This window comes from Corvus hawaiiensis, chromosome 2 (genome assembly GCF_020740725.1).
Source record: "Corvus hawaiiensis isolate bCorHaw1 chromosome 2, bCorHaw1.pri.cur, whole genome shotgun sequence".
Lineage (NCBI taxonomy): Eukaryota > Metazoa > Chordata > Aves > Passeriformes > Corvidae > Corvus > Corvus hawaiiensis.
Genome location: NC_063214.1, coordinates 44,827,333 through 44,850,826, shown reverse-complemented (window position 1 = coordinate 44,850,826; position 23,494 = coordinate 44,827,333). Strand labels below are relative to the sequence as shown.

The window sequence follows — 23,494 nt, the reverse complement described above, 5'->3', positions numbered from 1 at the left end:
CAGTACTATATTTGATAGGCAAAAAATGCAATATGCAAATGCCTTTTTTTTTCAGCAGATCAGAGGTCTTATATCAATAGAAAATTTCTGCTTGGAGGCCTTTTTAAGTGACTGTAAGCAAACAATTAGATATTTTTTTAAAAAACTGTAATTCTTAGTCTTGAAATTATTGGAAATTCCAGTTATAGGGAACTTCCAACAGATTTTGCCAAGAAAGGTTGGGCCAGATTATCACTTTAGTTTCTTCCAACCTATGATTCTATGATTTAATTTTTTCCCTCTGTAACTTGTCCATACATAAAACAGCATGCTAAGGCTGTGCAGAAAATTAAAGAGAGCCTTGATATACAGATCTTGATGCAAGATTCTCGAATCCATCAACTTTCAAGTTATCTGACACTACTAATTTACCAGTCAAATAAACTATGTTAGTAAGTATTTAAAAGATTTGTACTGTTTAACTGCACTTATACAGTAACTGTGTGCTCTCATCCAGACTTCACTGAAAAGCAATGAAAGAAAAATACAGAACAAAGAATTTAAGCTTTGCTTCGAAGTCCTGAACTTGCTCCATATTTGATCTAAAAGGTATTAGAATGACCAGCAGACCTGAATAAACAAAAGGTGAACTTTCACCTGCCTGTGAATATTACTGAATTTCAACTCAGGCTGAGGTACAGCCACTTCTTAGTCAAACTACTCCCTTGACTCTAGGCTCTAGGAGCTCAATTCAGTTGTTACACATAGTGACATGAAAATGTTACAGATAGACAAATATGACATAGGACCCCCAGACCAACACCCTACTGGATCAGGGCGTTCAAGATATGGGAATCAGTTGCTTAAACAATGGCTTCTAGTGCCATTTTGCCCTGAATTCCAGTTGCTGGCCCAGTAGAGCATGTATATTCACTTGGGTCCTGCATTGTATTTGACACTTCCGAGTAGATGTCTTAAATGCACCAGGACATCTCCAGATTTATACAAGATACCAATTTTTAAGCAACTGAATTGACACCTAAGAGAACTGACACAATACTAGCAATGAAAAGCTTTGTCCAAAGAACCAAACATACTGGTAATGGAGAAATAAGGAATTCAAATCACTCCATCTTTTCCCTTCACAGACTGACAAAAAAGAAGTAATGAGGAGAACAAGGGACATTCAGAATTTCTGGGCTCCCCCAAAGGTAAGAAGGAAAGCTGCCCCAGCTGGGTCCTTAGCAGTACTCAGGATAATGAGTGACCCATGTCACTCACACAAGCTGCAATTTCTACACACAACTCTTAAAGAGGTAAAAAATGTTTAATCATTGCCTGTTATTCCAACACTAAGATCAATGCACTCTCACACACTAAATACATATTCAAATCTGGACTAGACTGCAATTAAATTATAGTGGAGAACTCTTGACTATTATAAAGCCATCTGCCATATCTTACAGTTAAATCAATAAAGGAAATACATCAGTGAATTTTTAAATTAAGACCTACAGCAGCCTCGAACTTCCTTTTCATTACGATGGGAATTTCATTATGACATGCCTAAGTAGTTATAAGCTATTCTTCAGTGAGAATAACTTTTTTTTTAAAAAAACACATTTCTAATTGGAATGATGGAATTTTTTGACTAATTGGAAGAATTCTGGAATTAGTGGAAGAATTCTTCAGAATTTCCCTTCCAGCAAAAGCAAAAAATCTTACCCATATTCTATGTGTAAAACTATCATACCATTCTTCATTGTAAAGTGAATTATACTGTTGGAAACCTTCTCAATAAGTATTTGTTTATTTAAGTTCTAAATGAATGCTCTTGTAACTAAAGATTAAATGTTACTATATAAAAATACAGATAAAAGTCAACATATTAAAAAAACACAACCATTTACTCTTTCTTATGGAAACTGCATTTATGAACAGGTGGTTGGGTTCTTCAGCTTATAATGGCCCCAGAAAAGATTCAGAAGTCAATGAAAAATGCTAAAGTTACCTGGGAACTGATCATACGCTGTGATGAACGAGCAATATTAGCTGGGAGGCCAAAAAAGTCAGGTTTATCATCTTCTGGAAGGCTTTCAATAATATTACGATAATCCTGCATAAGAAGAAAAAAATAGACATAGCAGAGGGAACTTTTTATTCTGCTCATGAAAATTAACAGCATATGCTGAAAAGAATTTCATTAGGTGCAGAGAACAACACAAAGACTAAAATAAGTATACAAGACGTGGCATATTATGGTAATCTTATTTATAGACTTCTTCATTTTATTTATCAGAAACTATCTTCTTTCATATCACTCTAAAAGAGCATAAAGCAATTCTGGTTACAGTAATGCTATCAAAGGAAAACAAAAATATGCCAAGACTATCCCTGAAAAGTAGGTACAATACTTCTTTTGAAAACTTAAAGGCAAGAGTAATGACAAAATAAAAAACCAAAAATACTTTGGAATTCTAAAACAAGTATAATACATATTAATAAAATTAAGAGCACTCACTTCTATTTAAATCTAGGAAGATATTATCACTCAAAGAAAGTGAAATAGTTTAGGTAAAAATAGGTTTGCATAATCATTGGAGATGTGGAATAGCATCAATAGCGGTTGCAGTGTAATAGTCACTAGTGATGCTCTCTTGCACAAAACAGAAAGAGGCCTTGCAGACTGAGGTAGGCTAATGGTGTTAGACATCTTTTTTATTGTGATTTAAAGGCAAAAATATTTACTGTCTGAAAGTCTGGCTGCACCCTGTTGTGTATGTGTCACATGCATTTTGTCTTTGCTAGCAGGAGCATGTGCTGGATATGCACAACTCACTTTAATGTGGAATCTCACTTCAGAGGCAACAACAGCAGCAGAACTCTACACCAAACACTGAGGAAACACTAACTGAAGACACGAAACTATAAATTCTTACATAAATAATCACACAAGATAGCGAGAGATATTAAATGCTGGGCAGGCTAGAAAAAAAGGTTCATCTACTTGAACATATTATCTACAAGAACAGAGACCAGCCTGGTTTGTTTATTCCTTCTCTCTTTATGATGCTAACTCAGAACATCTATAGCAAATAAAAAATAACTTTCATATTAAAGTAATAAAAAAACCCCAAATCAAATCAAGCCTAAGCAGTCAGAATCCAGGTAAAGAATGCCAAATGACAGCAATTTACTTTAACTGAGATAATACTATTTACATAATTTCATATTAGAAGTCTACTATGGAGTCTTCCATTAAAATGCAAGTGAATCTTAATCACAGTAAAACCAAGAATTACATTGTGAAAGGACAGGGAGAGATCAGTTGTTTAGACTGTTGGAATTCCCTCTCATTTACACTTCTACTGAATCCATATTTATCACCAAATAAAATGTCATATACCCTCCATGGCCTGTCAGCAGATTGTCAGAATGTTGATATATTTTGGAAACAGGGAGGTATATTTAGATTTTCCTATTTCATTCAGAAGTTGCAGGAATATTTAGCAGTCTTTAAAAAACTACTGTTACATTAATATATTAATTATATAAAACAATATAACTAAAAATATAATTATATCCTTGGCATAAATTAACTCAATTTCTTTTACTGATTTCTTCATAGGTAGGCTGCTCTGCACCACAGTCCAATCAGATATAATAAAAAAAAAAGAGTGAATGAACTGACAAGAATTAATGCTCCACAAAAAAGAGCTAATTTTCTGAAGAAACAGAGGTATCCTTTGGATTGCAACTTCAGTTTTCTTTGTGGAAATATTTCAAAAACAGTTCTTGAAAATAAATTATTTATTAAGTGGTAGAAGATGTATACCTACCAAAATACTGCAGGAATTTGGTAAAGAGATGGAACATGGGAAACTACTCATCTTCTTGCCTCTGGCATTTAAACTGCCAATGATTCGTGAATTGAAAAGCTGCTCCAAGTAGGACCGAAGAACCCTCATATCGAAGGAATTATCTACACGGCCTCCATAAATTGCATTTTCAAACAAGCCATGAACAAATTCCCACTGAAAATCTTTGGAACCTATGAATTAATTCATTAACATTAGTTTTGTATCACAGGACAGCACTGCATTATAAGCATTTCTTCTTGTCACTGCAGTTCTTCAGGGAAATAAAAAGAAATTAATACATCAAATAATTAATTTTTAATTGTTCTTCTATATGACCAAATAGCAAAAGCTGCAGAACCTTGGAAAGAGTTTGTAAATATATGTCATTGACAATATGAACACTTACTGTGTTGCAAATGAATTATTAGAAATTTTACTTTAGCCTTCAAGTGCTTTTTGAACCAATTGGTTTTATTATTTATTTATTAAAAATTATTTATTTATTTATTAGAAATTATTTTTATTTATTTATTAGAAATTATGTTATTAAAACTTCAATTTTGTGCTCCTTTGTCATAAATAAAATTGTATACACTATTTTCTACCATGGTACCATCTGATCTCATTAAATAAACTGACTGATGAAATCAAAAGCAGATCATGCTCCAAATAAGTAAGACTGGTGGAAATGTCATCCTTTCAAACACAAAGAGGTCCAGGATAGATACTCTGCAAATCATTATAAATCACACAACACAGCACATAAATTTAAGCATGCTACTAATAGTTTCCTGATGTTGCATTAGATTACTCTGACCTAACTATACCCCACAAGTTCAAAATGTCTTATTTTTCTTCCATTCTATCACAGTTGCCCAAAATAACTGCATGGGACAATGAACTACTTATATCCTATAGCTTTCATGTGCAGGTAAAAGCTTGGTCAGAAAGGTAATCCTTAAAGTCCTTTGGAAGACGGAAGTGGCAATTACTTTAAGAGGGGGTTTACTGGTGGTGACTGTTGTTTCCTAGTGCTTCAATCATTCCTTTGTAAGAAAAGAGATTTTCACAGTAATAATTAATGATTATCATTGACAGTTAATGATTCAATCTCTTTACATCACTGTGTGGTTCAAGTCTGCACAACTAAGGTCTAATTCCAGAAGTATTAATCATCCACAAATCCCATTTGAGTCAACGATTGTAACTTATCTCTACATATCAGTTCCTAACTTTACTTTGAAATTGTACAAAATGCAAAGAGTTGAAGAAAATTACCTTCAACATATTAAATAATATTAGAAATTCCTACGCTGGTTAACAGAATAATGAAGTGGGGTCTGTCTGATACTGAGTGTCAATATAAAGAATTCTTTAATAATTCATATTCAATTCATTTATACAATATTTTGGGGAACTCACACTGGGAAGGAATGGAGACACAAGATTTCATCTTACAGGCTGCCTGTATCTCCAATTTGTTCCTCTGGACTCAAGAAGCTGAGCAGAATACTCCTTGGGCACCAAGAATTTTTGATTTACCCAACCACCCAAAAATGGATTTATGATTCACCCTGTTTTTCTAGTTTTGCTTACTGGTGATGAGCTCTACAGCATCTCCTCTCTTATATGAATGTTGTAGAAAGATAAAGCTCCTACATGCAACATCCCAACTAATGGGACTTTCCTTAAGAAGTGACTTACCCTCAAAGAGTCTATCAATAATGTCAAAACCAGCACGGAGATCAGACAAAGAAAATTCATAGAACTTGGTCCAACCCTACCATGAAAAGAAATCCAAACAATTTAATTAGTCACACAGTGATGACCATGAAGTAAAATACAAGCACCATGTGGTTACTGAATGCTGTATAATATACTTACTGAAAAAAGAAACAACCTGTGTCCATTAAGTGCATTTTTTGAAATAGTCAGTAGTAGTAGTATAAAAAAAATTCAGTTGTAACAGTGCATTTAATTTTATATACTCACATAAACCAGAATCCACTGAGTATAAAAATGTAAACTTAAGGTTATTTTATTTTCTATCAATATTTACTTCAACTAAAACTCACTGACATCTGTGACTAGATCATGAACTGAATTACCATTTTGTTTCTGAGGGCCTCTTTGTATTTCAGTATACAGACAGTATTTTCATAAATAGGACTGACTCTTCAAACATAGTCTTTAATATACTCTGGTGCCAAAGAACGTGAATTTGAACAAGAACAAAGGAGAATTCACGTGTCAGTTTAATACTTTAAATATCTTCACCCATTGTACTACTTGAACACAATATTCAAAAGCCTGTTACTGCAAAAGGTAAACAACCTTAAAAATATCACAGAGTCGAAACTAGCAAAAAAACTCTCCAACATTCCAGGCTCGGCCAGATCAAATCCTTCAGATGACAGTGTAACTTCATATCTAGTCTAAATAGAATAAAATAAACCAGACATAGAGCAGTTTACTGTTTGGTGGGTTTTTTGGTCTGTTTAATTTAAGCACCTGCAGCCAGAAAAAAATGTTCAGTTTAATTAAAAATTTAGCTAAAGAAGAAACACATCTCTGAAAATCATTATAATCCTCACAAGAAATTAACAATTTCCCTTGCTCTTCCTTCTCCTTGAAGGAGTTTGTATGAAGAAAGAGTAGACAGTGTCATCTCCTTCCCCCAGTGTCTCTTTTCACACATCTTCCATTTGCTCTCCCAAGCAAACAGGATTCACAGTATCTTTTCCATGGGACCCCACTTCTGCATCAGTATCACTTAGTACATGAATCACAAAATAACCCCATGCAGGCAGGAGCAATTTTCAGAGGGACAGGAACTGAGGTTACCAAGATCTTATTTTGCAATGAATTCAGAGACAATAAAGACAGGCACCAGAAATATCCAAGTTTTTCTCATTTCTGAATATGATCCAACATATACGTGATGAAAAATGCTTCCAAGTACAAGAGCTAATAAATGGGGTAAATTTTTTAAAAGATAGCAAATAAAATATTACCTGAGGGATGTAATTTCTTCTTTCTTGGCATACAGCATGAAACCATGCTAAACAAAAGAGAGAATGTGCTCTAGACAGATTTCCCTTTTTGTTGATTTGCTCTGGTGTCCAAGATTCATAAGTTCGCAAAAGATTTTTTTTGAGGCCTGGGGGTGCCTGCATTGGAAGGAAAAACACTGTTCTAGACAGAAAACCTGACATTTTCATGTGCTAGTTTCTTAAATTATAACCTAGAATTTGTAACTTAATGAAATGACAAACAGTACTTAATAGAATGGAATTTAACAAGGAAAGAAAATGTTTGTAATAAATGGCTTAACAACAGAATGATTCTATACTGAAAATAACTTCAACATACTGAAGGAAATGGTAACCAGGTTACCAGGACCAACTGACAGGACTGTACTACACTAAAAGAACCTAGTGAAAGAATAGTACTCTACCAAAATATATCAGCATAAAGTAAATTCAACTGTTTTCAAACAAAAGAACTTTTTTTCTGATTTTACAAGCTCAACTACCAATGACTTCTGTGATGTGATGAATGTCAAATCGCCTTATGCCATCACCACACTCTGTTAGTTAGCATATAGCTATGGTATATAAGAATGATAAAATGCCAGTTCTCTGATTTAGTGGTAGGTAATGATCACAACCACTAGAAATAACTGCATTTAAGGTGTATACAGTAATTGAAATTACAGTGCTTAAAAGTAAAAACAACTGGACACTCAGCCATTCTCAAATTATTTGCAAGTCTGAAGACAAATAAAAATATTAAGATATTTAAATTACAATTCTGTCTTTCTAAGAATGTTCTTTGTTCTTTCTTTTTAAAAATGGCTGTTAGTGGTTCCATAAGATTACCATAGTTGGTTCTGACAAATACCTGCAAAACACTGTAGTAAATTCACTTTTTTTTTATAATGTCTGTATCTTCATTGGTAACATTCTACATACACTGGTACATACTATAACCATATAATAATCAAAAACCATTTTCCAAGTCATTGCCTATCATCGTTCTTTCATGATAACAAAATATTTACTACAATTGGAAAGGAAACAAAATTACTTAGAATATTGCATTTGTGCAAAGTTCCAATTATTCCAAAAATAGTGGGGTGAGTAAGACAGTCCTGCAGTTTCTGTACCATTGAAGACCTCAATATAAGCAAGAGGGTACTCAAATATAAAATACCTGTAGCCAATATAAAAGTATAACAATTTTGGCTTCTTGAAAGTCAGCAACATTGGACTCTAAAAGGTGAGAGTTTCTTGGATTAGCTGCAGGCAAAATCTCCATACTCCATCATGAATGGAAGAGTTAGGAGCACTCCAGTTAATGATTTCCATACTGGACATTACTGCTTAAGTGCATTCATGATTAGACTACTTTCCAGTCAGCTGGAGGAACATGGTCCCAGTTATTCCTTAAGCTGAGCCATTTCAAATGCAAAGCTCTCAAATTTGAGTAAAGGCTTTTAACTGTATGTTCTGATGTATAGGAGGAGAGCCATTTTTGTTGAAAGGATCCAGTGAATATAAAGCTACATGGCCAAAAACGAAAACAAGGAAGAGAAAGTGGGATTCCATGATCTTCAGATGAGGATATTCACCAAGAAGGAGAAATTCCTTGTTTTGCATCCATGTAACAACACCTGTGTAGATTTCTGGTTTTAAGAAAAACTGATTAAATGCACAGAAGTATTTGGAGCACAAAACAGATCAATTACTTCTCCTATGTAAACTTATTTTCAGTTCATACTTTCAACTGGGAAAAGCATATAGGAAAAAAATCATCTTTCAAGGTAAACTCATTTTATTTTTTGTATTACATGTAATTGAAATGTAAGATAAAACCAGTTTTTCTATCTAAACATATAATTTGCTATACATCAAGGTTCATTCACTATAAGAACCTAATAAAAGCTTTCCAAACAGATCTTACTTCATAGGTTATTTTCAGACTTGATTGAAGCAAAATTGGACTAAATTTTGGATGAACTTCAGTAGTAAGCCAAAGGCGGAAGTTTGGTTGAGGATGTAATGTATTCAGTTCCTATGAAAGAGATGTTATATACTGAAATAGGCTTTGAAGTGATTGGAGTTTTTTATATATAGAACACTATTTACAAAATTATATCCTGGATTGAAAGTTTTATCTAAAACTTTTTATTAGAAAGGTTTATCTAAAAAATCTATAGTTGTGTATAAACATAAGGTTATAGTTCAAGATGTGTTGCCTCTGCACATTCTGTATCATTGCTGTGCTCAAATTTGAAATTCATCCTAGCTGTGCCAAAGTATTTGCCCCTTTCCCTTAGATACTTAATTCAGGACATAAAAATATAGAGCAGTTCTTTACTTCTTTTAAGTACAAAAACACCAGAAGGCTACATCAAAAATGATGAAGGCTTGCAATGTGGGCTGCATATCAACAACAGATCTCAATGACTTTCAATACCAGTATAGCTATATTAATTTCTTTTTCTTCAAGTGTTTGCTGTATGGCCCCTTCATATATCATGATTCACAGAAAATTGAAGATTGGAAAATTGAGTTCTAAGAGAAATACTGCCAAAAGTTATTTCACACATGAAGGCTTCACAAAAATATATATTAATTGAATATATGGAAACACACTGCTGGTACTTTACGCTCAGCTGAAACCCATATTCTTCAACTACGATTGAAGACAGCAAAGTTGCCTGACAAGTGGTTTCAGAACAATGTCAAGAGTTTTATGTATGTGTTAGAAGAAACATAGCTCAAAAAACTCTTAAAAAATTTTCTCACAATCCATTCATCTCTAGAGCATAATTATCATTTTGTTTTCAGTGTTTTTAGTAAAGAAAAAATCTGAAAAAACAGTACCAGTTCATTCAGCTATTTAAGCAAAATGATAACTCTAACATTACGGAATTGTGGAGCTTGGAAGGAACCACCAGAGACTGCCTAGTCCAACTCTGTGCTCAAAGCAGAGCCAGATACAAGTTGCCCGGACCTGTAGCCAGTCAGGTTTCCAGTATCTCCAAGGATGGAGACTCTGCAGGCTCTCTGGGCAACCTGTTCAAGTGTTTGACCACTGTCACATTAAAATAAGTCTTATCATAAATTTAAATAGCATTTCCTGTATTTTAGATTGTGGCCATGTGATGCCATGAAGATTTTTGCCTTTTCTTTCATACCCCTGTTATACCTTTTACAACTTCTGTATTCCTAGTGCTTTTTGCCTACATTCTTGAACTTGTTTGTCAAGCTAAGAGACTAAACATTTTAGAAGCTTTGTAATTAGGGATTAGTGTGCCCCAGACCCCAAGGTCCTCTCCAGAACACATTCTGTAAACTAAGATAGAACCATCCAGGGGAAGGTTCCTCGAGGAGAAGGGCTCACTTGAGCCTCTCATTGGGGAATCTTTGATAGATATGCTAATTAGTAAAGCCTATAATGTTATACCCAATGTTGGGGGGGGGGAGGAGGAGGAGAGACACAGAGACACAGGGAAAGACTCGGTGGGGTGCATCTCAATGCATATGACCTGGACGTGTACGCCTAAGGATCCTTAAAAATAAATACCAAGGTAAAATCCCTTTTCCCCTTCTAACCGTGTATGCCTCTTGATTTTAAGACCAAGAAAAGGCATCACATGGCCTCTCGTCCTGTCATGGAACACCACTGAAAAGGGTCTGACTCAGTCTTCTTTACTCATTCCCATCAGCCAATACACAAAATACTAAGATTCCCCTGAGGCTTCTCTTTCCCAGGCTGAACAGTCCCAGTTCTCACAGTTTCTCTTTGTACGATACATGCTCCAGTTCCTTCATCACCTTTGCAGCCCTTCACTGAACTGGTTTCAGTATGTCCATGTCTCTCTTGTCCTGGGTAGCCAAGCACTGGACTCAGAACTCCAGGTGTGTCTCACCAGAGCTGAATAGAGGGGAAGGACAACCTCCCTCCACCAGCTGGCAACACTGCCTAAAACAACCCAGGATGCCAGTGGTCTTTGCTGCAAGGTCACGTTGCTGCCTCATGGTCCCCTTCTTACCCACCAGGACTCCCAGGTCTTTTCTGCCAAGCTGCTTTTCAGCCAGATCATCCCCAGACTGTCTGGGTGGTTGGAGTTACTCTTTCTCATGGGAAGCACTTGCCATTTCCCTTTGCTGAACTTCACAAGGTTCTTGTCTACCAAGGGCCTTTTGAACAAAAGTACACTCATCTATTACATCAATCTTTTCCCTCATTTTTTTATCATCTCTACTTGCTGAGGATGCACTTTGTCCCATTATTCACCTCATTAATTAAGATGTTAAACAGTGTTGGCCACAGTATCAATGCCTAGAGCACAACACTAATGACTGGCCTCCAACTGGATTTTTTGATGCTGAAAAGTGCCCCTTGGAGTAATGCAATTAGGCCAGTTTTCAATCTACCTCACTAAGGTACACTCGGGTCCATATCCAGAGACTGTGAGAACTGAATTTCTGCCCCTGGATGGAATGGAATTATAAATCTGCAGCAGTCTCTTAAAACGATGTTCAAACGTAAGAATGACATAGCTTCGCAATTGCCAATGGTACACAAAACAGGCAAGGGGATGTGCAGAGTCAAACATCAGCAAATCTCAGTCTATATTAACCTCAGCAGGAAGTTTAACGCATTCAGTATTATGCTCATGTGGAAAGAATAAGAACCTCCTGACACATACCCATATTTTAATACTTACATTATCTGAAATTTTGTATTCAGTAAGGAGCTTACAAACATTTCCTTACTGCTGACTGTCTTGTTCAGACTACATGACACACACCACTGTTATCTTGCTTTGCCTTTCCGTTTTTTCGGAATGGATTATAGGAATGCTAAAGGTACATGCCACATGGTTACTGCTAGACAGATGACAGACTCCAAGCTCACGTCCATGGACTGTGCTTTACAAAATCATTGAAAACTAGAAAATTAAAACTGCAGTAACTGTTAAAGGAATTCCATGATTTTCTTCTGACTTAATTTGTTCTGAGGATTTCACAGTGATATACATGAAAAGTATATCATATAAATGCAATTTTAGTTAGAAAGTTAATGATTTCATATGCCGCAAGTGTGTGTTTCTATAAAATACAAGACATTTTAATTTCAAATTAGCAAAAACCTCCTAATGACTCAGACTCAGGCTGCACTTCACAAAAAAAAGAACTACTAAAAAGAAAGTCCTAGAACTAAGGAGGAAAAAAATTAAATTCAAGCATACATAGATTGATAGGTCATAAAAAACATGGACGGTATCCCATAAAATACCAGAAGTCCTAATTGGAGCATTTGACCACTCATTGTGGTAGAAATACTCTACCTTGTATGAAAATTAAAGCATTCATGCAAAGAAAGAAGCTCCTTAGATCTGAAGCAGTTCAACTTATGCATGACTGAGAAAACCGTGAAAGCATATTTTTAAACTGCAATTTTAAAGATCACCGTGGAAATGCCTGAACTGCCTCAGAAATGTTGCATACTAATTTTGTCTGGTTTCCAGTATCTTCTTCTCTATTTGCTCTCACCTTTTCCAAAACAGGAAGCCAAGATGTAACAAGATGCAGGTTCTTCAAACACAGCCATTCTCCATTCTGTGCACATTCTCTTAAAGTTTGAATAGCCAGGTCAGCTTGGCCCTGGCCCATGGCAATCTGAAATGGCAGACACAGTTGTATCAAGAATCTCTCAGACCTCATTTAATAGTTAAATACAAAATCGCGTTTGCAGGTTAGGATAAATACGTAAAAAAAAAAAGAGTGCTAAAGATAACCAGAATTTTCTCTTATGTGATAGGTTACTAAAGTAGAGAAAAGATTAAGAGAAACAAGTTTTTCTTTGCAACTTAACTTAGCCAGAGTTTCTGAACAAACAACATTACCTAGTCTTTGAATGGAAAAAAAACATACATCACTTGGTGACAGTGATGGTATTCCCTGGGAAGTCGAAAAGTAATTTAAGTATCAATGACTAAACTGCATTACTGCAGAACCACAAAAGTAAGAGATAAATGAGAACAAAGTTTCTTTTGACTGGAAGTTAGGAATACTTCCTTTGAAGAGAAATACTCAATTTTGTATTAAGATGAGTTAAAAACTAAGGCTGCTCTCTTTCCAGCTGGGATATATGAATAGTTTAACATATACTCCTTTCTTCATTTTTATAGTACCATGTTAGTTCTACTGTAGAATCTATTTGGAAGCTATATATAAAAAAAAAAACCCTGAACCAAACAAATGGAAAATAACGAGGTCTTAGCCAACTGAAAAATCCTGTCTTAGCATTACGATTCTCTGACTAAGGAACACTGAGCATAATATCTTGAAATAATTGAAAATAGCCAAGAGAAGACAACTGGAAATCCAGCAATATGGTTACAGATGGCATAAATTTAGCACTCTGTTCTTTATCCTATAGAAGAAGTAAATCAACAGAGAACAAAATTCTGTCTTACATGTTCAACTCAAATTACATGAGAAAGTGTAGGAAAACATAGTAACAAAATATTCTCAGTAGTAAGACAACTTTCAGGTGATTTAGCTTTGAGTCCTGATCCTTGACTGAATACCATACCATGCTACATTTTGGAAGTCCAACATGTAAAGGATATTTAGAGATAAACATGAAAATCCATGTGGCACAGTGAGAAATAGGTATTCTGCAATGTTCACAGATAGATAAGATGGCAGTAGGATATAAAGATTTACAGTTTGATGGGAAAAATACATTGTATCAGTTTATATTCCAGGAAAGGAACAATTTCAAGGACTATTTAAAAGCAATATTAAACTTGACATTTTCCATTTCTATGCTAACTAGTGATCAGCTAGATAACAACTTCCCCCCCCCTTAATATATCAAATGACAGAAGGAAATAATATTTTACAGAAAGTTATAAAGCATATTGGTACTGTTTATTGGGAATATTAGGAAACCATTTGATTCATAGAATAATTTGAATTGGAATGAATCCTGGAAGGTGTCTAGTCCAATCTCCTGCTCTCAGTAGGGCCAGGTATGAAAGATCAGACCAGGAGCTAAGGGCTTTGTCCAGTGGATTCTTGGGAACTTTCAAGGATGCAAAACTTCTCAAAATATTTTACAGAATTTCACAAAATACCTAGTATTCACAAACACTGAGCACCTGATTTATGTTTTCTGTTGAAGAAAGAAATGTGCAAATCCTACAAGCAGAGGAAATGATGAAGCCTAGTTTTCAGTGGGTTTTGTTTGTTCCAATTACTCCACACTAAAAAAGATAATTATGCAGCATGTATAATTCTCAGCCTCTTTTGTTCCTTTCCATCCATCTTCTCATTTTTTCCTTCTCCACACGGGAGGAATGTCTCTTGTTTGGATACTGCTTCTGTGAGCATGACTAATTGTGTCTCTCTTCTCCAGCCCATTTTGCCAATGGAATGAGAAGTTAGTTCAAGACAGGTGGGAACAACAAAACAACACGACACCAAATGATGATTTTACATACTAACTTCTTTAAAACACAAAGTAAAAGAGATATTACTACAGTAAAATTTTACACGTTGTGGTTTTTAATCATTACACTTAGATAAGACTGACCTGATGGTAGCACTCAGTTTTTCTTTCAACACCGGCAAGTTCCTGCAACTCTTGAGAAGGGTCAGCACCAGGAGAAATTATTATCAAGATGGGCTCAATTTCCAGTGTCTCTTTATACAGACGTTTCATATTCAGAGGAGATGGAGATAATTCTTTTATTCCTACAATTAGAATTACAATTATTATGGAAATAAAGTGACCACACATGATGGAGTACTTCACTATCCATTTTAGAGCTCATCTGGCTGTCAAGAGTTCTGTTTAGCAGACACCATAAAATGGGCTTTAAAATGAAGAAAAAATCCTTACAACATGCAGGTATAAGGTACCCTATATTGATAAGAAAAATATACAAGCATGGTACCTGGATTTCCAGCTTGACAAATATGAACTGCAGTCTTTATTTAGAGTGAAGCCTTGAGGAAAACATACAAAGAGAGAATATGCTATTTGCTGAAACTAATTGCAGTTTATATGTCCACATGCAGAATTTCTCTCCTTACTGCCCTGGGAGCCTGAATTATTAGACACACACGGTTTTCGGTACTGTGATTACTGACTGTCACAAAGCCCAGCGGCTCGGCTGTGCCGCATAGTGAGGTGCCGCGACCTTCCTAAAAGCATCTCCACAGCGGAGCCGCTTGGCAGGACCAGCACACTCACACACGTGTACATGCACACACATGTTGCAGTGGGGATACTGCAACACGCATATATCAAACCAGGAGTCCCGTGGAAAGGAAATATATATGGACAGACAGATTCTTGCTAGCTGTTTCAGAGATGTTTATTTCTCCAGCCGCATGGCCGGAGCTCTGCTCAGGAACTGTTCCAGTCACGGGACCAAGGGTCCTTCTGCCCGCGCAGGGAACACAAACCAACCAACGGGAACGAGGCTGAGCAGGGACAGGGAAACCCCGTGTCTGTGCCCTCAGGGCCCCTCTCCCAGGGCTACACGGCAGGGGAGGGACCCCAACACACACACACGGAGAGCTCCAGAAAATACAGCAATGGCAACGAGGCAGGAAGGGTACAAAGTTCAAAAGAGGCAGGTACAGAGTTCCACGGAGAGGTTTATTGCAGCAATGCTCATGAAGGGTTCCAGGGATGAAGACAAGGAACAGTGGAGGGTCCAGGTTTAAGTATGGGACCAATGATCTGAGGGCAGTGGGGCAGTACACAGGCAGGAGTAGGGAATGGGAGCCAATGGAGAACTCTGAGGGAGTGGTGATGGGGCAGGGGCCAATGGAGGGAACCTGGAGTGGAGAACCTTCTAGGACATGGGACAAATAAGGTAACAAAGGAGCAGGGAGGCCATGGGCCAACCAGGAGAGCGGAACTGGGGTACATTAACATAGCAGGGCAAAGCATCCTGGGGAAAGCCTCTTCTGTTCACCCTAACCTGGGGAGGATCTCTGATACTAGGGACTATCTCACCAGTGGACTCTCTTTGTCCCTTGTATCACAGGCCCACTGGCCACCATAACTTATGTCTATTATTTGTTTTAATATACACCTTAAATGTCTAGAATGTTGACTTAGTATAGGCAAGGGATTTATCATGAGCCCAAAGATACATGTGTAAGTGTATCATAAATGAAATAGTGTTAACCACATATTTTCATGCATCTTTAGACGGGGACTTAACTAGTGAAGCATTGGGTGCAATGGGAAATCACAACATGTAGCAAGACAGAAGAGCCCAAATCTGTGACATCTATGCCACAACTACTAAAAGATGCAACGCACACTTCCTTGAGGGCACAGTCTGTTTTCAGAATTGAGCTACTGTACGTTCCACACAGAACAGTACTACATAATTTGTACCATGGAATCACAGAATGGTTTGTATTGGGACCTCAAAGATCATCTCCTTCCAGCCCCCCTGTCATGGGCAGGGACACTTTCCACTAGACCAAGTTGCTCAGAGCCCTATCTAGCCTGGCCTTGAACACTTTAAGGGATGGGACATCCACAATTTCTCTGGGAAATCTGTTCCAGTGCCTCACTACCCTCACAGGGAAGAATTTCACCCTAATACCTAACTTGAATCTGCTCTCTTTCAGTTTGAAGTTGTTCCCGCTTGGCCTGTTACCACATGCCCATGTAGAAAGTCCATCTCCAGTTTGCTTATGGGCCCCTTTAGGTACTGAAAGGCTGTTAACATAGTGCATTTCTGTATAGCATGTAAAATAAAGAAATAAGCATGCTTTGCGTGTTACAAAACACATTCTTAGCAAATTTTTATGAACCTTAACTTCAAAAGAAATTATTTTAATCCCGCTTCATCCATAAGTTTAAAAATACAGGTAAAAGGTGACAAAAGGAAAAAAAAGAATATCTGGATAAAACAGAAGTGAAAGGCTTTCTTGTGGGATATTATAGGTCTTCAGGAATTTATTTTTCTCACAGGAAAAGCAGCCAAACAAGATTGGAAACTTAATGGCTCCCTTTAGAACTATGTAAACCAGTTTGTTTTGTTTCAGGGCAAGGACACTGAAAAAAACATGGTAGAAAAAAATATGAAAAAATATTCATACAAGCATGACATCTTTTATTGGTTAGAATGTGCTAGTCATGATTTTACACCGATCTCACTGATATACATGAAAAATCCATGGATGATTTGTGGATGATTCAATCATTTTGAAAATCCAAATGGAGTCAATGGTATTTTGCCTTCCTTGGTGAGTCTGCAGCTTCATTCACCAAAACTATTCCCTTGTGCAGCACTCCTCCAAGGAACTGGTCCCAGAACAAGCGATTTATGTAATACTTTAAGATTTGGAAGACGGTAAACAAGCAAATAAACTTACTCTGCATTCAGGTCTCTGCTGGTGTTTGAGCCACACACACTGCAGATCACTCTTGTCATTGATTCCAACAGGCAGGGACATTGTCAGCATGGGCCATGTCACCATGATCAAAGTACCCTCTCTACCTACTAATAATGTTTGACAGAGAAGCTATATCTTAATGTTGAAAATCCCAGTCTGGGTGGCAGATATGGAGGCAATTTTGAGCAACAAATAATGTCCACAGACAGCATAAGGGAGTAAGATAAAGTGACTTTTAAAACTTACAGCGTCCACACTCGTAACTGCTAAAAACTCAAGGAAGGTTTTTGTGTGCTGTACTGCAATATTAAGATTATTTGGCATATAGGTTTCGAACTCTGGATATAATAGACTTGAGAGAGGAAACTGACTGACTAGAACAAATAGACAACCATAGCACTGAATCACTCTAAATCATGTGTACTTTTAAAAAGACAGTAAAAAGTATTACAGACCAAGAATTAAGACAAAAATGATATTAATTAAATAATCTTTTGAGAGTCCATTTACAAAATCTCAAACCTAATGGTCTTTAAATGGTAAATGACATTAAATAAAGTAATGTTTATGTAAAATCTGAGTCTTAATGAGAGTGTTGCAGTGTAAAACTTACAGAAAACGTTATCTTCCTTTCTTAATTATCTAGTGGTCAAGAACTAATTAAAAGAATCTGACAGATTTTTTTATTATATTTTCAATCACTGTGCAGCATAAACCAAACCATTTTAAAAGCACTTTTAAGAGTATTTTACAAGAACAAAATCAGCAAACCTTCACAGCATATTTTCATATGCTAAAATTTAGGGATTCCATAAGAACTATAAAATAAAAGAGAAACATAGGACCAAAGAAGATATTTAATTGTTGTGCAGAAATACCCTGGTGAAAAATTAACTTACCTAGGGTTTTACATGCAAAAAGAGCCATGGCACTCTGTAGCCTGTCTGGTCTGACAGCCTGGACCACAAGTACCTTAAAATAAAATATATTCAGGAGAGATGAGTCTATAAAAGTGTGTAATGACAATTTAAAATGCAAGACTCTTCTAAGAAGGATGAATTCTTTGAATTTATCTTAAGAACAAATTTATCATCTCTGAATATATAGAGCTATCTGATCATTCCTTTCCAAGACAATCTACTGTAATTGTTCTTTTGTAAGTAGCTTGTTCTATCAACAGAATCAGAAAATAGATCTATACTTAATGCCTATTTATACAAACTTTTCTACAATGTTTTAGAAAAACAGTAGCTATGTGGGTAGCTAGAATGACAGAAAGCACACTTAGCTTTATACTAGTAATCTAAATTCTATGCACGTATATAGGCAGCAATGTCCTACTTGGAATAGTAGTATTTCTGGTTTCAGTTCAAACTAATTCATGGGTGGCACATCAATCTTACTCCATAGTTTCAGTACACTTCATCAACAGAAACATTCTTAATACTTTCTGTACAAGATACAAGGTACACCAATCATTCCAGATTTACTTTCCTATAAACGCAGACCTTTTCTGACAACACACTGCACACATAAGAAGTACTCTTCAGCATTTCATTGAATCAAATATTACTCACACAAATTCCTTTCCAAAATGGTTTATTCCTAAATTCCATGCATGCTATTTCAGAAATATTCCTCCTCCACAAAAAGCTCTAATAGACAGCTGCTAAAAGCCAATCAACACAAAACTACATTGTCTAATGCCTCATCCTTTTTCTGGATTTTTTTACGTGAAGTAACTTCAAATGAAAAATCACAGCATCATTTGAAATTAAGTAACAACACCTTTTCATTCATAAGCACAAAAGTGATTTTCCAGTGGAAAAGGACTCTCAGGTTGAGGAAGGAACTTGCCTTTCCCATATTCTCCATGAGTTCTTGATCACCAGGTTTTCAGAAGTCATTTTTCATGACTTCTATTCTAAAAAAGCAGAGGCTTCTACTGCATTTTGTGTGAATTTGCACATTCAGTGGTGAAGTAAATTAAAGATGCTCAACAAGCTGACACATCCAGCAGTAACAAAGCAACCATGAAAGAATTTTAATACCTATTTATAAAATTAATTCTGTGTATATTTCTAAAGAACTTGTTACCTTACAGGATATAACCAGTTGCAGCTAACATACCAACACTAAAAAGACTCAGATAACAGAGAAGTCATACACGATAGTGAAAAAAAATATATAATCCTTAAACTAAAAAAAATAGTTAAACTGTAAGATAGTGTAGATACTGTCACTGATTATAATTCAACAAGGCCTGGATGTAAAATTTACTTTCAATGCTGAACTCATAATTAATATTATGAATGAAAAGATTACCTGCTGAAACAAGGAAATTCTTTTTACAACAGAAGATGGAAAGTCTTGTTCACATATAGAGCTCTGAGAAAAAGTGCGCCATAGACTTTCATCTTCAAAGCAAAGTGTCTGATAGAGACCTGGGAGAGATATCTACAAAAAAAAAATGGTGTAGATTTAACTGTAAAGAAGAACAGACATTTGGACATTGTATATTTTAATTTATTTCCAAATATCACTATGACCACTACCTGTGCAAATCACAAAATTCAATTTTATTCTTGGAGTTAGAGAAGAAAAGAGTACATTTTAAAATTAATCACTTGTTTACCTATTCCCTGGAAAGGCTAAATCTATATTGCACTGTAATTTTAGTTTTAAACCTTAAGGTTCTTTGATTTTAAACTTTGGGCTCTACCTTTAAGTCCTTTCCTCTAATGATGATCTGCTATCAGTAATGGTTTGCTATCAGTGCATGCTACTGATTCACTCAGTTACTCAATTTCTGTTTGTTTAAACCTCTAACTATTATGCTTGCCACACCTTTATTGTGATTGTTCCTGATTCCTGGTTGAAGAGAAATTAAATAGTGAACTCTGGGTTTAGCAAAAAAAGTCCTTGCCAAAGACCAGTCAAGGCTTTTCTTCTTGCTGATGAACTACATGCATGAGGAGAAGAGCCTGAGACAGAATTTCAGAACTAGTATTTTCCTTACGTTCCCTTCAGGATCAGAGGACTTCAACACTGACTGTGGTAGGAGGAACCAATGCAAAAAAGTGTTTTTGTTTTAGCTCAATCTGAGTAATCACAAAGTCTGAAACACCTATAAAATGTACAGAGAAATCTGATTAGGAGAATACTAATTTCTAAATTAACAGTTTATGGCTTTTAATACAATATGAAGTGATTTGTGAAAGTCATTACATAAGTGAAATCTACATCTAAATATTATTGCAATTTTCCCTCTATCTTCCTATCTATAAAAATTGTAGTACCTTGGGTAGACTTAAAGTATTTTCTAATCTCAGTGAGATGACAGGTTCATTCACATGCATTGAAATGCATTGTTAGATGGGGTAGAAATGTACATGAAAAAGGCTCCAAAAAGTGATATTAAAATTAAAAAAAAACCAAAAAAACCTTTGTATATTAAAACCTGCGCATATTAAGCTATGGTTTCTGGAAGATGGAATAAACACCTTAAAGTAAAAAAATCTTTTGATCTGAAAAATACATATCTGAGTATTCAAGTCCAAATTGCTATCTGCCAAAAACAAAGTTCTTTAAATTTAAATTCAACAGACCACATGATGTATACCTTTAAAGATGCTACTGCCCAGACTCGGTCCTGTTCTATCCAAGAGGGAATCTGGTCACGAGCGCTTCTTTGTGAATCCTTATGGAAGCAAGTTACATTACACATGGAGGTTACACAAATTTTTGTGAAAAACTATATGGAGTAATAAGATTTTGAAACCCATGTTTTACTAAAAATAGCATTCATAACAGCAATCTTTCTATGGTCTCTGGCTAAGTACATAAATGGCATAACAAAAAAGCTACAAAAAGATTTAAATATGAGATATACTGTTCACATTAACATTTGCTTAGCTACTCGAGCATGATAATACTTTACCATTTAGAGTATCCTTATGACACACTCAATTCTAAGTAGTTTTTCATTAAAAACAAGTGACACAAATGATTGGCTATCTGCATATGCACTCTGAGTAACTGACTTCAAAAAACAACTCCATTGCACATATTTGAAATCATGAAGAAGATGGTCCCTCACACAACGGGCAAAACACCACCTCCGAACATCTCTGCACTGGTAAAATCTGGCCACAGCTCTATTTTTCTGCTCTTTAGATGTTTGGCATGGAGGGTATTATAAGGATGAACAACACTGCTTAAGCTCCAGTGGAATTTCTGTATTCCCTACATCATTTGTCATTAAAAGGTATTACAGTACACATTAACCAGTCTGACGAGTAGCTGCATGGAAATGTATTTGGATCTTTCAACCAGTGAGCAACTTCAAAAGTAATCTTAAATGCTCAGCAGAAAAAAGCAGAAACTTTCTTGTGAAAGGTTATCTCAGCCATAAGCTACAAAGTCTGAGAAAGAACAAAACTAGGAAACTTGGAAGCAATTGTAGGAATAAATTTGACATGGGTCTGCAATATACATTCCATTTAGAATCGGGCTGAAGGACACAAATGCACAATCTTTCCAAAATCTATAGGTTGTGTGTTAGGCAGGTGGAAGTAAGACTGGTATTAAATTCCATTATACAATCAGATCTCACATTCCTTGAAAATGGCCTACAGCAAGAACATACTTGACAATCACTCAGTTCACAGACATTTAATTGAATTACAACGACTCCAGAGAGATGAAGGGGGACTTCTGCAGTCACACTGAAATGCAAAGCCTGTAGTAGAGCCATCTAACAGCTAGAGAAACTGGATTTTAAGGATCATTTTAGCAACCAGCTGCCTGAGAAAACCTGAGTAAAACATTATATTTTAAATGACTTGCCACTTCTACCAGCATGCATGGGAACACAGTTGCTCTCATGAATATTCTAAAATCAAGGTACTTGCACTGGTCATCATTTTGCACCACTCAATGTACAAGATACCCTGACAGATATTTAAACAAGGCTGTAGGTTAAAAGTAGTCATGAATGATGAAAAATGCAGCTGAGCCTGAAAGAGGAAAAGAGCAGAAAAGCAAAACAGGAGGCAAAGACTGCATTCATAATTCCTGATTGTGCTCATGCTTCCTAAAAAAACCTTTCGAAACCTTTGCCAAAATATTTGGCTCAAAGAAGGGCTATAATGGGCAAGATACGGAAAGCTTAGCGTTTTTCTCTACCCTTTCCTAATGGAATTTTATGTTAATAGTATACAGATTCAATAGAACTGAAAGACACTTAGTAAACTACAGCATGCTTCATCAGACATGCAAAGAAAGCTTCATAAGCTTGCTCAGTTACCCAAGAAAACATATAAATCCATCTCCAGATGTAGAACCCTTGACACTGAGAAAAAAAGGAAGTCAAAGCTAGCAAAGTGTGAGTACAATTTCATTAATTCATACAAGAACTACAGCTCAGACACGACTCTGGGTGAAAGGGGAATTCAGAAACACTGATTTTAGTTACAGCAGAGGGCTGAAAACCTTCTCAAACATGCAAGCATTACAAATTGTCATCCTGGTAAAAGAAAAATACAAGAAAATATGCAACAAAGGCAAAAAGTTATTCAAATTAGAAAATTAGTTGCCATGTTCAGAAAGTTTTATATAAATTTGTATTTTATATTACTATGTGAAAAGTTACTCATTTCTTTAATGTATGAATACAACTAATTAAACAACAAAGTAAGAATATTTTAAGTTTTCAGGATAAAAGTAAATGTTCCTTATTTCAAAATATGAAAATAAATGTAGCTTACTGATTTTCTGATGGTGTCTCCAATGATCACACCTGTAAAAGTCTCCCATTCCTGGGGGGAATAAGTGAACAACTCATATAAGTCCCAAGACATCTTTAAGAATGAAGATTAATATGTAGTAGCATGTACGCAGAGCAGGAAAATAAACAAATTAAATCCCAGATTCTGAAAGAGTTCCAAGACAATTTTTAAATGGTAGGTGATGCTACCAGAATGTAATTTCTTTTGCACAATCCAAGCTAAGTGACTGGAGTGCTTTATAAGAAAAATAAGCAAAGGGGAAGTTCTATAATTCCTCAGCACTCACAGCTCCGACCCAGACTGCCCATCTATAGACTATCAGGAAGCAACAAATGTGGCTGGCAAGGACACACATCCTGCCTGGTGGGGCATCAGCAGCCCACATAGAACAGGTAACTAAAAGCATGAC

General features: G+C 35.9%; 1 protein-coding gene across 5 annotated transcripts in view; it reads right to left on the bottom strand.

The window, feature by feature from the left end:
* Positions 1 to 23,494, bottom strand: part of DYNC2H1 (dynein cytoplasmic 2 heavy chain 1) — a 154,859-nt gene that overhangs the window by 53,508 nt on the left and 77,857 nt on the right. For all 5 annotated transcript variants that reach the window (XM_048294660.1, XM_048294661.1, XM_048294659.1 and 2 more), the window contains exons 72-82: positions 23,065 to 23,115; positions 20,919 to 20,996; positions 19,622 to 19,753; positions 18,196 to 18,268; positions 14,460 to 14,620; positions 12,410 to 12,535; positions 8,805 to 8,915; positions 6,854 to 7,009; positions 5,544 to 5,619; positions 3,819 to 4,030; positions 1,991 to 2,095 (exon numbers count right to left, since the gene is read on the bottom strand). In XM_048294660.1, coding sequence (XP_048150617.1) covers positions 1,991 to 2,095; positions 3,819 to 4,030; positions 5,544 to 5,619; positions 6,854 to 7,009; positions 8,805 to 8,915; positions 12,410 to 12,535; positions 14,460 to 14,620; positions 18,196 to 18,268; positions 19,622 to 19,753; positions 20,919 to 20,996; positions 23,065 to 23,115 — 1,281 coding nt within the window. The remainder of the gene's footprint in view (positions 1 to 1,990; positions 2,096 to 3,818; positions 4,031 to 5,543; positions 5,620 to 6,853; positions 7,010 to 8,804; positions 8,916 to 12,409; positions 12,536 to 14,459; positions 14,621 to 18,195; positions 18,269 to 19,621; positions 19,754 to 20,918; positions 20,997 to 23,064; positions 23,116 to 23,494) is intronic.